Raw genomic sequence first — 15,000 nt, 5'->3', positions numbered from 1 at the left:
GCCCTTCATGAGGAGGATGGTCGCTACTTGGATGTTGGAGGTACCGACCCAGCTCTGGCTCGGTTCGGCTCTTATTTCCGTGCTCTTCTCAAAAGCTGCTGCTCGCTGTCGCCTCGAACCTTCTGGGCCGTGTTGAGGTTTCTGAAGCTGCTCGTTGTTCCGACACTCGGTTCCTCTTGTTGGCCCAACATGTCGGTCCATTTTCCAGTGCGACCATCCGGACCGCCGCCTGCCGAACCGGGTCTGGTCCGGTTTTTGCCCGGGACTCCTGAGATGTTGCTTTTATTTCAGATGACATGAATGTTTCCATGCACACGTAGCGCTGCTGCTATCATCGCCATGTTGCTTTTCGGGAGCGCCTGCTGCTTTTAAAGCTCGCTTCCAGAACCACGGCGGGATAACAGCGGCCGGCCCGGTTCGGTTCTGGCAGCGGAGACGCTCAGGTGTCCGCCGGGTCCAGTCTGGAGCCCGGAAAGCGGCGCGGACTTTTGGCTTTTCTGTTTAAAATGTCGGAAGGGGCGAGGGCCCGGCGGCTCGGCGCGGGGCGCTTCATCAGGAAACAAGTTGGATTCTTGGGAAATGTTTCCATATTTATGAGCAACATCTGCGTGGAAACTCAGCCGAACCTTGGAGCTTTATTTTCATGTGAATATTGTCACGATGCGACCTGCTGGAGATTTTTAATTAATTTTTGAAATCATGAGATCGGCTGCGGGCGGCGCAGTCCGCAGCTGCGAGGCGCGACTCGCTCCTGATTTTGACGTTTTAATCAAATTGATCGGATTCGGATTAAGACCGGAATGGTCGGCTCTGGCGTGGAAGACCCCACAGAAGATTGTCGCGTGAAGAAAAGGAGTGCGGATAATTTATTTGTATTTTTAAATATTTTATGAAAATATGACGACTGAGGAAAAAGCCCGTTTCCGTGTGCTGCGCTGTCGGGAGGTTTCTTGGCTCGGCTCTTTGCGACTTGAATTCATTTGTTGCTGAATGAATTGCTGGAATGTGGTTCCGTTGACTGTATGGATCCGACACTTTCTGCTGCTTTGAAAAGAAATTGATTTGGAATTAATGCGTGATGTCGCAACCGCTTTGGGTTGGGCCAGATTCTTGGCCGAGCCCTGAAATTATAATCTGTCTTCATGTGATGAATCTCTGATTTGGTTTTGATAGAAACGTTGAATATTGGTGAGAACTAGAAACTCATCTCGCTGCATGTTCTCTTCTTCAGGTCTGCGAGGAGCAGAAGTGCGAGGAAGAAGTTTTTCCTCTGGCCATGAACTACCTGGACAGATTTTTAGCGATGGTTCCGATCAAGAAATGCAACCTGCAGCTGCTGGGGCGCAGTCTGCATGTTCCTGGCCTCCAAGCTGAAGGAGACGCGGCCGTTAACGGCAGAGAAGCTCTGCATCTACACAGATAACTCCATCAGGCCGCAGGAGCTGCTGGTGAGCTGCAGCTGCTGCACATCACCGCTAATCTTCCTCTGCTTGCGTCGTAATCAACAGCATGAAGACAGAAAAGTCTTCACTTCTTCTGCATACTCTCATGTTCTTCACTGCATTAATTTAGCTTCAGCAGAGCTTAATGTCATTTAATAATGTGCTAATAATCTGCGCCGGTTCTCCATCTGATGCGCATTAAACGCTGAAGTTCCGCAATGAATTGTTGCAGCGGCTCAGTTTCTCCTGTCGAGCCTCCAGCTGCTACTGTAGGGAGCAGGAAGTGACGCGGTCTCTACCGCCACCTGGCGGCAAATATTTACTTTACACAGATCAACGGGGTCAGCTGAGCTGCAGCCAAAATGGGACAGAGGGACACACACACACACACACACACACACACACACAGTTACAGTCTTCATCAACTTCTGTTTTCATATTTCTGTCTTTAATGCGTCGTTCATCTGGTGGTTCTGCGGCTGCATCAGGTTCTGGTTCTACCCACTGAGCCCGTCTCCATGGTTTCTTCCTGCAGCTCATTTTGGTTCTGTTGCTGTTTGTGTTGAACCAGGCAGAGAAATGCAGAAACTTTCAGGTTCTCTGAGTCCTTGAACTGCTTTTATTTCTGTATAAGGCAGCAGTTTGGCTGCCATGTTCACACAGGAAGCAGAGATCAGCTGCTCAGGCCATGTGATCGCTGCACCGCCGCAGTTGCTGCCGCGGCTGCTGCTGCTGCTGCTGCGGCAGCGCTTGTCTTTAGTAACTATTTCTTGTAAAGGAACCAGAATGTTGCACAGAAGGTGTGACCAGAGGAAGGCAGAAGCAGAAGGAAGTGGCTGCCTGCTGGCTGCTGCCACTCTGTCAGCATCCAGTCTGTGTTGCAAGGCTGCTGCAGATGCTGCATCTTTCCATCTGACATGCAGAGGAAGGATTTCTGAATGCTCTGGTTCTCTGGAGGGATTACTTTGCTGCTTCCCTTCAGGTTTCCTCAGCTGAGGCGCCAAGCAGCTGCAGGTTGGCTGCAGTCGCATTGAATCGTCGCATGACTCAGTCCATGCGGTTTGAAACCAGCGACAGTCACAAGGCTGCGGCGCTGCAGACAAACCAAGATTTAATCCCTCAGATTACTCACCAACTCCTCATGAGTCACCTCTTTCAGGAAGTGAAAGGAACAATGAAAGCAGCTTGCACACACACACACACACACACACACCGACGCGCATTCCCGTCCGGCTCTGGCTGCTGCGTCCACAGCGTTCTGAACGTCGTTCCTGTCTCTGCAGGAATGGGAGCTGGTGGTTTTGGGGAAGTTGAAGTGGAACTTGGCAGCGGTGACGCCGAACGATTTCATCGATCACATCGTGCGGAGGCTGCCGCTGGCCGACGACAAGCTGGTTCTGATCCGGAAACACGTCCAGACTTTCATCGCTCTCTGCGCCACAGGTAGGAGGAGAACTGAGAATGGTTTGTCTGCACTGCGTCCAATCAGCATGCTAGCTTGCAGTATGCTGATGTGCAGCACAGATGAGGATGAGGAAGATCCATGATGAATGGATCAGGAACAGAGGAATCTGCTGGGCAGAAACCCAAGAGCTGCAGGGTCAGACTGCGGCACCTGGGGCAGAAAGAGCCCGACATAGTTTATGCTCAGCAAGAACATCAGTGGGGGGGCAAAGAGGCAATAACTGCCCCCTCTTCCCCTAGCCTGTCTGGGTGAAAAATCAGGCAGCTGCCCACCGCACAGAGCTGCATCTGTGCTCTGTGTGTTTCTTGACTGCAGCCTTACAGTAAATCCATGCATGTCTTTGTGCACTCCCTCCTCTTGGAGGGGTGATGTAATGCTGTGTGTGTGTGTGTGTGTGTGTGTGTGTGTGTGTGTGTGTGTGTGTGTGTGTGTGGGTGTGTGTGTGTGTATGTGTTGTCAACACTGGGCCCACCAGATGAGAGAGCGGCTGGTGGATGAGGCAGGCTGCAGCTATCAAAGAGCCGCCGCTCTGCTAAATGTGACCATATGCTAATGAGGGGACTGCCCCAAACACCCCCATCCCCCTCCTGCCCATCGGTGGCCCAGGAACAGAGGACGGGGCGGGGCCCCTGCAGGGCCACTCTATTCTTCCTGCAGGCCTCACAGAGGCCTGGACAGGGTGTATGGCAGGCCGATTGAACATAGAATCTGCTCCACCACACATTCCACATATCTCCCCTCATCCCCCCATCTTTGTCCCGCGCGTCTCACTGAGTTGTATCTTTGGGTTCGGAGGGCTGGAGGGCCACTGGGTGAGGTGAGGTGATGACTCTCGACAATGGAGTCACACTCTGCATTAATATGCTAACAGCCGCTGCCGGCTGCAGCCACAAAGCGCGCAGCTCCCTGCGCCTCCCTGCGGCCCTCTATCCTCTCCGAGCGGCCATGTGTCCTCCACAGAGGAAGGTAGGAGGGGGAGAGAGGAGAAGTGTCTCTCTGTCTTTCGCGGGCTTCTGGCCGTTCACAAGCTGTCTCATTTGCATCATGAATGACGAGAGGGGAGCTAACAAGGTTATTGGTCTTTGAGGCGCGCGCCTGTGACCACACGTGGAAAAAGGACCTACAGCAGCGCGCGCTGGCACAGGCACTGAGCCTCTTTATTCCCACTATTCCCAGCGCTGTGGGGCTTTTTTCAGCGAGCGCACGATTTACTGAGGAGGTGGAAGAAAAGGGGGCCGGTCGGGTAAAGGGGAGCCGGTGAGGGTGGCTGCTTTTCAGCTCCTTTACAAGCCGAGTGAACCTCATTATCCAGACCTGAGGTCGTTACGGAGCTGTGCTCCGAACCGCCACAGTGCAGGCCAGCTTTATGAGCTGACTGCTGACTTTCCAGCTCATGTTGTTTCAGGGTGGCAAGAACTGAAAATAACACAAATACCAGGTGAACCTATGATGTGGGTTAGCTGGTAGCTTCGAGCCCAGAGTCAGTCTGAACCAGGGTGTCAAACTCCAGTCCTCCAGGGCCGCTGCTCTGCACGTCTTGGATGAGGCACAGGTCCAGAACACTGGAATGAAACGGCTCCAGTGTGGATCGGCTCTCCAGAACCTTAATGACCTAATTATTCTGTTCAGGTGCTGCAGCAGAGGCTCATCTAGGAGATGCAGGGCAGTGGCTCCAGGACTGGAGTTCAACACCTGTGGTTTAAACCACCTGAATAAAAATAAAGTTATTTACTAGTGATAGCTAATCTCAATGTAGCACTCACAGTAACAGCTAATGCTAATGTAGCTAATGCTATTAGCATACTGGATGCTAATATGCATACTCTGGATGCATATATTAGCACTCATAGTAACAGCTAATGCTACATTAGCATACAGCATATTGTGGATGCATATATTAGCATCCACAGTATGCTGATGTATGCTGCATTAGCACACTATGGATGCTAATGCTAATGCAGCATCCGCAGTAGCAGCAGCTTTGTAAACCTCTGAAGATGAGTAGATAGAAAAAGACTTTGCTCCAATCTGATGGTTGAAAACCTGAAGATTAAAACTATATTTTTGTTGTTCAGTTTATATCTGTTTAATCTTTTAGTAACCAGATGGATTGTTTTAATGTGTTGCTTATTTTGTAGATGAATGTTTAAAGATTAATTACAGGACAACTTGCAGTGATATTGTTCATGTGTCTGTGGCGCCCCCTGTTGTTCCAGCTGGAAACTTAAGAAATAAATTAGACTTGAGATGTTTGCAGCGAAGTGGAGAATGTAACTGAAATGAATGTTGTTGCAGATTTCCGATTCGCCATGTATCCCCCCTCCATGATCGCCACAGGAAGCGTGGGGGCGGCCATCTGCGGCCTGCAGCTGGACTCGGCCGACCAATCCCAGTGGGCGACAGCCTGACGGACCTGCTGGCCAAAATCACCAACACAGAGGTGGTGAGTCTGACGCTCTGATTCGCTCTCATCTGGAGGAATTTGTCAGACAGCAGGAAGGTTTTCCTGTGTCTCAGCAGGGAACTTTGTGAAGTTAGAAATGCCATTAATAAATCACATTATTGAGGTTGAAACACTCCTGCATTATCTGTCATCAGGATTTTTCACTCATATTTGGACATCCAGTTTTTGATAAGGAGCAGAAATCCTGACACCAGAACCGGAACCATCTCAGTGTCAATGCCTTTTCCTTTGTGGTGCAGATTTTGAGATTTTCTTCAACAGTTTGGACGTGGAGTCGGACCCAGAGTGGTCGGTTGGGATGTGATGCGTTCGCTGACACAGATGCTTTCATCAGTGATGCAATGAGCCATCAGGATCTGAGTGGTTGGTTCCTGCAGCCTGTGATGTGGTCGGAGCAGCAGCTTCTGAGATGAAGCAGAAGGAAGAGCAGGTGAAGCAACCCGCCTGCCTCCGGCCCATGATGCATTGCGGCTAGAAAGCCTCTCCGTGGAGCCGTCGAAGCCTCATAGAGCAGAGTGGAAAAGCAAACATCTGTCCTGAGCAGCACAGAGCCGCAGTGTGTTCGGCGCTCTGCGATCGGCGCTCTGCGATCGACGCTCTGCGATCGGCGCTCTGCACACAGGCAACACAGGAGGAGCTGCAGTGATTCAGCTCTGCAGCTAACAGCAACGCTGAGTTTCCTCGACATATGGAGCAAAGGAACCAAACGATTCAGAAGTCGCCAGCGCCGCCAACCAGATATCCAAAAGCTGCAATCTGTCACAGAGAAATGCGATAGAGCCGAGTCCCGGGGCTGGGTCACTGGAAGAATCAAGCTTATTGATGATGTTCACCACAGAATCACATCTGCAGTTTCACTAAGGAAAGGTTCTCTTCTGCTTCATGACTGAAAAATACGAGCAACTTCTGGATGCTGCTAGCAAGTAAGGGGCCTGAGAGTGGAGGGGTCTGAGATATTCCTAATATTAGTAAAGCCTGTGCGTGTTTCACCTCTGGGTGGAGACCGTGGGTCCCTGGGCCCGTGGGTCCCTGGGCCCGTGGGTCCCTGGGCCCGTGGGTCCCTGGGCCCGTGGGTCCCTGGGCCCGTGGGTCCCTGGGCCCGTGGGTCCCTGGGCCCGTGGGTCCCTGGGCCCGTGGGTCCCTGGGCCCGTGGGCTGCATTAGCCATGATGTTGGCATGTTGACTGAGTTCTGGTTGCTGGATTAAACAGGATGTCGGGGTTAGAGAAGTGGACCACTGCTTTGATGCCTGTTTTCTTCCATTCGTGTGTTTTTGTTCATTCAGCATCACATGATGAGATACCGGAAGCACGTTTTCTCATTTCGCCCTCTGTTCCTGTTTCTGTCCCACTGTGGCTCTCATCAACACTGCTGAAACAAGCACGCTTTATTTTGAAAGATCATGGCTTGTGATGTTTGGCTACCCAGGCCAAAGAAAGCAAAAGGTCACACTTTCTGTTGGAACTTGTGGAAACTCTCAGTCATGAGGCGCCTGTGCTTTCCCAGTGTCAGTCCTCAACAGGCTGTTTTGGGCCGGCGCTCGGAGTCTGCCTCTAGCTGTTTGCTTCAGATGTTCCTAACTCTGTCTCTTGTGGTGCAGGCAGCAGTTAACTCACATTCCTCGGCTTCACACATTTCTTCCTTTTGGTTTTGTCTGTCTGCACGACTTCCCCCTGCTGCCAGTGTCACAAAGGCAGCCCAGTGATGGCGCGCACGTGTCGCTCCCCGCTACAGCACAGCCGTGCAGAACGATGCGAGTTTGGGCTGGGGCCCTCCAGCGCCGGGGCTGCAGGGGAGGGGCCGGCTCACGTGGTTTCCGGTTCCAGACGTTGCATTGTTCCGTATCTGGATCTGCTCTGAAACATGTTTCCAGTAGTCACACGCTGAAGTCATTAAAGGTTCTCCAGTGAAGCCCAGAAGGCTTGGCTTGGGATCCCAAATGCTGCTTTTTAGAGCTGCAGAGACGCATTCCTGTGGTAAGACACAGGCAGCTCCTTTGCATGTTCTGCACTGCTCTTTGTATTCTCACAGGGCTTGAGATTTTATCACCAATGGGGCTCATGGTTGTTGGACTCTATGGGTGAGCGCAAAGCTTTTCGGGTTTCCTCTGTGCGTTCCGAGGTGATCCGTCCTGCAGCAGTCCATGCTCTGACCAACAAACCTAACCCAGCAACTTGAGTCTTCTGATGGTCATTTCACAGTGAAGGGTCCCGATTGCCTACATTTCTTCTGACAAATTCCTACAGCTTCCACCATCTTAGTTGTTACTAGCGAGTGCCTAGCCGTTTCTTCTCCACTTGAGAAGAACCGCTCCTGGCACAGGGAGCAGCAACTTCTCTGCTGCACGTCTTTCTGACTGGTTGCATCGATTCTCAACATCATCAGCTCAGTGTTGCAGACGCCAAATACTCAGTCGTAGTATGTAAGTTTATGCAGACCTGTTCGATGTACGTTTGCATCGAGTCCAGAACACTCTGACTTCCCAGGAGCAACGCATGCAGAGCATCAGAGGTGATTCAAAATGGACCAAACATCTCATTTTTTGCAGTGATCACCAAACACACAATGCTGTCCTCTGCTGCAGACAGTTAGCAATCCTTCTTTTGAAATCTCCCTGTGATTCCAGGTTCCAGCAAACCTGGAATCACAGGGAACCTGGAATCACAGCGTGTCTTGCCGTTTGCCCTTTGACCCAGCAACCTTTGGTCCCCCAGGGATGTTCATCTCCCAACCAGTGTTTCTGATGTGAGGGAGAGCTGGGTCCAGAAGCACTGCAGGCTACATCTGGGCCCCATCAGGTTTAGATTAGCTTTGGCTTCCTGGTACCTGAAGAGCTGGCTGCTGCTTTCAAGGCTCATTGTGTGTTGCATGCATGCTGAACATACTGCCATGTTTACTCACCTTTCACCACCAGAGGGCAGTGTTTGAGCCATGTTGGAGTTCCTTAATGACGCCAATCATCATTCCTCTCTTTACAACACTTTGACCTTTCTGTGGATGTATTAGACCCGGTTCTATTGGAACCAGAACTTCATCATCTGTTTTGCTTCCAGCTGCTGTGGTTTTCTCTCTCTCTGCTCTGAGTCAAACCAAACTGTTCCCCTCCTGGCCTGTAGAGGTGCTGCACCAAGAACCTTTGAAGACACTTGAGAGCAAACTCCCATCTTCACCAAATAGAATCTAAAATTGAGGCGTCAGATTTTAGCAGTTGGAGGAGTTCCTGGTCTTTGGATAAAGACTTACCCAGAATGCTTTGTGTTGTAATCCACTTCCTGCTTTGGGAGCGGTCTCTGGTCTGGTTGGCATTCACTTCAACCGAACCCGGACCGAGATTTGGAGGACCACAGGTCAGAGGTCAATCATACTTAACCAGACAAACCGGAGTTTCTAGGCAGACGTCTCCCACCAGTCTGCCCAGACTGGAGTCGGGTTAAAGTGGACTGCACAGGCCTGTGACTTGGCGTGGAGGAGGAGCGCGGACTGTCTTGGTTCTCCGCCACACTCCCAAGAGGAGGACATGAACTCTCTTGCTGCTGAGGGTTTAGGATCCCAGGTGGATTGTCTGATTGCCTTGGCGGCCTCTGATGGTGGAACTGGAGGAGACCGGTCTCAGATTGATCCCCTGCAGACAGACAGAGCGGCTATCATCAAAAAAGCACTAATGCTGGCTGTGTCTTCAGTTGCTGATGTCAAGGCTACTGCTGAAGTTTGAATGTTTGGGAATGACAAGGAAGAATATCTCACCCAGCAAACGACCCTGGTGGGCTGTAGGAACCTGAGCTCTGGCTGCACATCTGGAGCAGCTCAGAGGAACCCAGAGGTTCCTCTGATGAGGTTCCCCTGATGAGGTTCCTCTGATGAGGTTCTTCTGATGAGGTTCCTCTGATGAGATTCTTCTGATGAGGTTCCTCTGATGAGGTTCTTCTGATGATGTTCTTCTGATGAGGTTCCTCTGATGAGGTTCTTCTGATGAGGTTCCTCTGATGATGTTCTTCTGATGAGGTTCTTTTGATGATGTTCCTCTGATGAGGTTCTTCTGATGAGGTTCCTCTGATGAGGTTCTTCTGATGAGGTTCGTCTGAGGTTCTTCTAATGAGGTTCTTCTGATGAGGTTCTTCTGATGAGGTTCTTCTGATGAGGTTCGTCTGAGGTTCTTCTGATGAGGTTCTTCTGATGAGGTTCTTCTGATGAGGTTCCTCTGATGAGGTTCCTCTGATGATGTTCTTCTGATGAGGTTCTTCTGATGAGGTTCCTCTGAGGTTCTTCTGATGAGGTTCTTCTGATGAGGTTCCTCTGAGGTTCTTCTGATGAGGTTCTTCTGATGAGGTTCCTCTGATGAGGTTCTTCTGATGAGGTTCCTCTGATGAGGTTCTTCTGATGAGGTTCCTCTGATGAGGTTCTTCTGATGAGGTTCCTCTGATGAGGTTCTTCTGATGAGGTTCTTTTGATGAGGTTCCTCTGATGAGGTTCCTCTGATGATGTTCTTCTGATGAGGTTCTTCTGATGAGGTTCCTCTGAGGTTCTTCTGATGAGGTTCTTCTGATGAGGTTCCTCTGATGAGGTTCTTCTGATGAGGTTCCTCTGATGAGGTTCTTCTGATGAGGTTCCTCTGATGAGGTTCTTCTGATGAGGTTCCTCTGATGAGGTTCTTCTGATGAGGTTCTTTTGATGAGGTTCCTCTGATGAGGTTCTTCTGATGAGGTTCCTCTGATGAGGTTCTTCTGATGAGGTTCCTATGATGAGGTTCTTCTGATGATGTTCCTCTGATGAGGTTCCTATGAGGTTCTTCTGATGAGGTTCTTCTGATGAGGTTCCTCTGATGAGGTTCCTATGATTCTTCTTCTGATGATGTTCCTCTGATGAGGTTCTTCTGATGAGGTTCCTATGAGGTTCTTCTGATGAGGTTCCTCTGATGAGGTTCCTCTGATGAGGTTCTTTTGATGATGTTCCTCTGATGATGTTCCTCTGATGAGGTTCTTCTGATGAGGTTCCTCTGGGGAACTTCAGGGGAACTTCCTCTGATGTTCGTCTGGGGTTCCTCTAAACCCCAAAGGAACCCCAAGACCCAGTTCTTTCAAAATGAATTTCTGTATTTACACACAGAACAACCCAGTTTCTGAGAACTGGGAAGCTGAAATGTGCATGTTCCCTGCAGGACGTTCTGAAGGAGTGCCAGGAGCAGATCAAGCGCGTCCTGGAGAGCAGCCTGCGCGAGGGCCGGCAGCAACAGCAGCAGACGCAGCGGGCCCCAGCGGGAAGGGCCTGGAGGAGCTGGACCAGGCCTCCACGCCCACAGACGTCCGCGACGTCAACTTGTGAAGCACCAGAGGGCGCCATTGCACAGGATTTCCAAGAATCTTTTTTAAAAACACTTCCAATCTTCATAAAAGCAGAAAAATAGAACAAAAGAGCAAAAAATCATTAAAAACACAAGGCCTTAAAGAAATGCAAGGACAGTGCTGGCTAGTTTTGTAGTTGACCTTTTCTTCAAGTAAAACAAAAACAAAAAAAAAACACAAAAGCTCCTGCACATGAAATAGATTTTGTCTGAAGCTCTCGTGCAAAAGCAACAAGCCTGATGAAGCTGCAGTGCCTTGGATGCAGAGAAGGGAATCGTTCTGCCGCTGAAGCTGCAGACAGGACAATTACAGAGATCATCCATTTTCTATTTTATTTGCAAAGATGAGTTTTTCATCGTCTGCAGGCAGTGGGAGAAGAGGACGCGTCCTGCCAGATCGTCCACCTCTGGAGGGACAGAACTGTGTCGAGCAGACGGTCCTGTTGCCAGGAAACCGCTGGAACAATAACGGTTATTAGTAATATTTATAATTATTGATACCATCAGAAATATTTTGGAACTTCATGAGCTCCTTTGGTTCAGGCTGCTTGTTTGCATCGGTTTGAGGAAAGAGTGTGTGTGTGTGTGTGAGGGTGTGTGTGTGTGTGTGAGGGTGTGCATGTGTGTGTGTGTGTGAGGGTGTGTGTGTGTGTGAGGGTGTGTGTGCATGTGTGTGTGTGTGTGAGGGTGTGTGTGTGTGTGAGGGTGTGTGTGTGTGTGTGAGGGTGTGTGTGTGTGTGTGAGGGTGTGCATGTGTGTGTGTGTGTGTGAGTGTGTGTGTGAGGGTGTGTGTGTGTGTGTGAGGGTGTGTGTGTGTGTGTGTGTGTGTGAGGGTGTGTGGTGTGTGAGGGTGTGTGTGGTGTGTGTGTGAGGGTGTGTGTGTGTGTGAGGGTGTGCATGTGTGTGTGTGTGAGGGTGTGTGTGTGTGTGAGGGTGTGCATGTGTGTGTGTGTGAGGGTGTGTGTGTGTGTGAGGGTGTGTGTGTGTGTGTGTGTGAGGGTGTGTGTGTGTGGAGGTGTGCATGTGTGTGTGTGTGTGTGTGTGTGTGTGTGTGAGGGTGTGTGTGCATGTGTGTGTGTGTGTGAGGGTGTGTGTGCATGTGTGTGTGAGGGTGTGTGTGTGTGTGTGTGCATGTGTGTGTGTGTGTGTGTGAGTGTGTGGTGCGTGTGTGTGTGTGTGTGAGGGTGTGTGTGTGTGTGTGTGAGTGCGTGTGTGTGTGTGTGTGTGTGTGTGAGTGCGTTGTGTGTGTGTGTGTGTGTGTGTGTGTGAGTGCGTGTGTGTGTTTCTCTGGGGGCCATCAGACCCACTGTGGGGGTTTTGGTTTTCACATTTAGAGATACTGTATTCCAAAGTGAAGAGCGGTCCGCGGTGTGAAGACATCAACAACAAAAAGTGTGGATATTTTATTTTGTTTTTGCGCTGCTATGAGCTATGAATATTTCATTTATACAAAATAACATTACCTAGTTGTGATGTGTCACTTGTGTGCTGCTATTTTATAAACATTTGTATTATAATTATTTTACTGCTTAAAAGATACATCCAGAAACAAAGTAGAAGGTTTTAGAAGGTGAAGCGAGTATTTGACTGGAAATGTTCCATTTCATTTCCTGTTTCCGTCACATTCTTCTTCAGGGCGTTCCATGCCTCAGGATTACTGTCACACACAGATCCGTCACATTTACCTCTGCAGAGGCAGGAGGAAGCATTCCTACTGTTTCCAGGAGCAACAACAGGAATGAAGCGAGGCTTTAGCTGGACTTTGACCGCAACAGGAAAGAGAGAGGAGCAAACTTCCTGAACCGCCATGCATGTTCATGCTTGTCTGTGTTGGTGCTACAGCTGACTTGTTCTGTGCTACAGAGGGAAAGTCCCCAGAATGGCCAAAGTTTCTGCTTTCCATGTCTATGATCACCATGAATGTCATGAATAAAAAATGGATTCTGTATGTGAGACATTCTGATTGGTCGTTTCCTGGTGCTCATCATGTACCTCCCCCCTGGTTCCCACACCTCCCCACCTGGTTCCCACACCTCCCCCGCCTGGTTCCCACACCTCGACCGCCTGGTTCCCACACCTCCCCCGCCTGGTCCCACACCTCCCCCACCTGGTTCCCACACCACCCCGCCTGGTTCCCACACCTCGGCCGCCTGGTTCCCACACCTCCCCGCCTGGTTCCCACACCTCGGCCGTCTGGTTCCCACCTCGGCCGCCTGGTTCCCACACCTCGGCCGCCTGGTTCCCACACCTCGGCCGTCTGGTTCCCACACCACCCCCGCCTGGTTCCCACACCTCGGCCGTCTGGTTCCCACACCTCAGCCGCCTGGTTCCCACACCTCGGCCGCCTGGTTCCCACACCACCCCCGCCTGGTTCCCACACCTCCAACGCCTGGTTCCCACACCTCCAACGCCTGGTTCCCACACCTCGGCTGTCCGGTTCCCACACCTCGGCCGCCTGGTTCCCACACCTCGGCCGTCTGGTTCCCACACCTCCCCACCTGGTTCCCACACCTCCCCCGCCTGGTTCCCACACCTCGACCGCCTGGTTCTCACACCACCCCCGCCTGGTTCCCACACCTCGGCCGTCTGGTTCCTACACCTCGGCCGCCTGGTTCCCACACCTCGGCGTGGTTCCCACACCTCCCCCGCCTGGTTCCCACACCTCGGCCGTCTGGTTCCCACACCTCGGCCGCCTGGTTCCCACACCTCGGCCGCCTGGTTCCCACACCTCGGCCGTCTGGTTCCCACACCACCCCCGCCTGGTTCCCACACCTCGGCCGTCTGGTTCCCACACCTCGGCCTGGTTCCCACACCTCGGCCGCCTGGTTCCCACACCACCCCCGCCTGGTTCCCACACCTCGGCCGCCTGGTTCCCACACCTCCAACGCCTGGTTCCCACACCTCGGCTGTCCGGTTCCCACACCTCGGCCGCCTGGTTCCCACACCTCGGCCGTCTGGTTCCCACACCTCCCCCACCTGGTTCCCACACCTCCCCCGCCTGGTTCCCACACCTCGACCGCTGGTTCCCACACCACCCCGCCTGGTTCCCACACCTCGGCCGTCTGGTTCCTACACCTCGGCCGCCTGTTTCCACACCTCGGCCGTCTGGTTCCACACCTCCCCCGCCGGGTTCCCACACCTCGGCCGCCTGGTTCCCACACCTCCCCCGCCTGGTTCCCACACCTCGGCCGTCCGGTTCCCACACCTCGGCCGCTGGTTCCCACACCTCGGCCGCCTGGTTCCACACCTCGGCCGTCCGGTTCCCACACCTCGGCCGCCTGGTTCCCACACCTCGGCCGCCTGGTTCCCACACACCCCCCGCCTGGTTCCCACACCTCGGCCGTCTGGTTCCCACACCTCGGCCGCCTGGTTCACACACCTCCCCCGCCTGGTTCCCTCACCTCCCCCGCCTGGTTTCCACACCTCGGCCGCCTGGTTCCCACACCTCCCCCGCCTGGTTCCCACACCTCCCCCCCTGGTTTCCACACCTCAGCCGCCTGGTTCCCACACCTCCCCCGCCTGGTTCCCACACCTCCCCCCCTGGTTTCCACACCTCAGCCGCCTGGTTCCCACACCTCCCCGCCTGGTTCCCACACCTCGGCCGTCCGGTTCCCACACCTCCCCCGCCTGGTTCCCACACCTCCCCCCTGGTTTCCACACCTCAGCCGCCTGGTTCCCACACCTCCCCCGCCTGGTTCCCACACCTCGGCCGTCCGGTTCCCACACCTCCCCCGCCTGGTTCCCACACCTCGGCCGCCTGGTTCCCACACCTCCCCCGCCTGGTTCCCACACCTCGGCCGTCTGGTTCCTACACCTCGGCCGCCTGGTTTCCACACCTCGGCCGTCTGGTTCCCACACCTCCCCGCCGGGTTCCCACACCTCGGCCGCCTGGTTCCCACACCTCCCCGCCTGGTTCCCACACCTCGGCCGTCCGGTTCCCACACCTCGGCCGCCTGGTTCCCACACCTCGGCCGCCTGGTTCACACACCTCGGCCGCCTGGTTCCCACACCTCGGCCGTCCGGTTCCCACACCTCCCCGCCTGGTTCCCACACCTCGGCCGTCCGGTTCCCACACCTCGGCCGCCTGGTTCCCACACCTCGGCCGCCTGGTTCACACACCTCGGCCGCCTGGTTCCCACACCTCGGCCGCCTGGTTCCCACACCTCCCCCGCCTGGTTCCCACACCTCGGCCGTCTGGTTCCTCATCGTTTTGGTTACTGCAACCATAACTAATCATTACAATCACGTCATTTATCAATTTCTTCATTATTTTCCAGAAATTTTCCCCTGGA

At 52.9% G+C, this 15,000-nt stretch overlaps 1 protein-coding gene across 1 annotated transcript in view; it reads left to right on the top strand.

Moving 5' to 3' along the window:
• LOC129360033 (G1/S-specific cyclin-D2-like) overlaps positions 1 to 11,532 on the top strand; it is a 12,097-nt gene extending 565 nt beyond the window's left edge. The window contains 8 exon segments of the mRNA XM_055030090.1: positions 1 to 40; positions 1,232 to 1,339; positions 1,341 to 1,448; positions 2,726 to 2,885; positions 5,203 to 5,295; positions 5,298 to 5,350; positions 10,526 to 10,618; positions 10,621 to 11,532. The exon segment at positions 1 to 40 is cut by the window's left edge and continues 565 nt beyond it. Coding sequence (XP_054886065.1) covers positions 1 to 40; positions 1,232 to 1,339; positions 1,341 to 1,448; positions 2,726 to 2,885; positions 5,203 to 5,295; positions 5,298 to 5,350; positions 10,526 to 10,618; positions 10,621 to 10,689 — 724 coding nt within the window. The 3' untranslated portion in view covers positions 10,690 to 11,532.
• Positions 11,533 to 15,000: the final 3,468 nt, after the last annotated feature.

This window comes from Poeciliopsis prolifica, unplaced genomic scaffold (genome assembly GCF_027474105.1).
Source record: "Poeciliopsis prolifica strain line A6 unplaced genomic scaffold, Auburn_PproV2 SCAFFOLD001, whole genome shotgun sequence".
NCBI classification, from domain to species: domain Eukaryota; kingdom Metazoa; phylum Chordata; class Actinopteri; order Cyprinodontiformes; family Poeciliidae; genus Poeciliopsis; species Poeciliopsis prolifica.
Note: the sequence above shows the minus strand (reverse complement) of the source record. Positions and strands in the feature narration are given on the sequence as shown.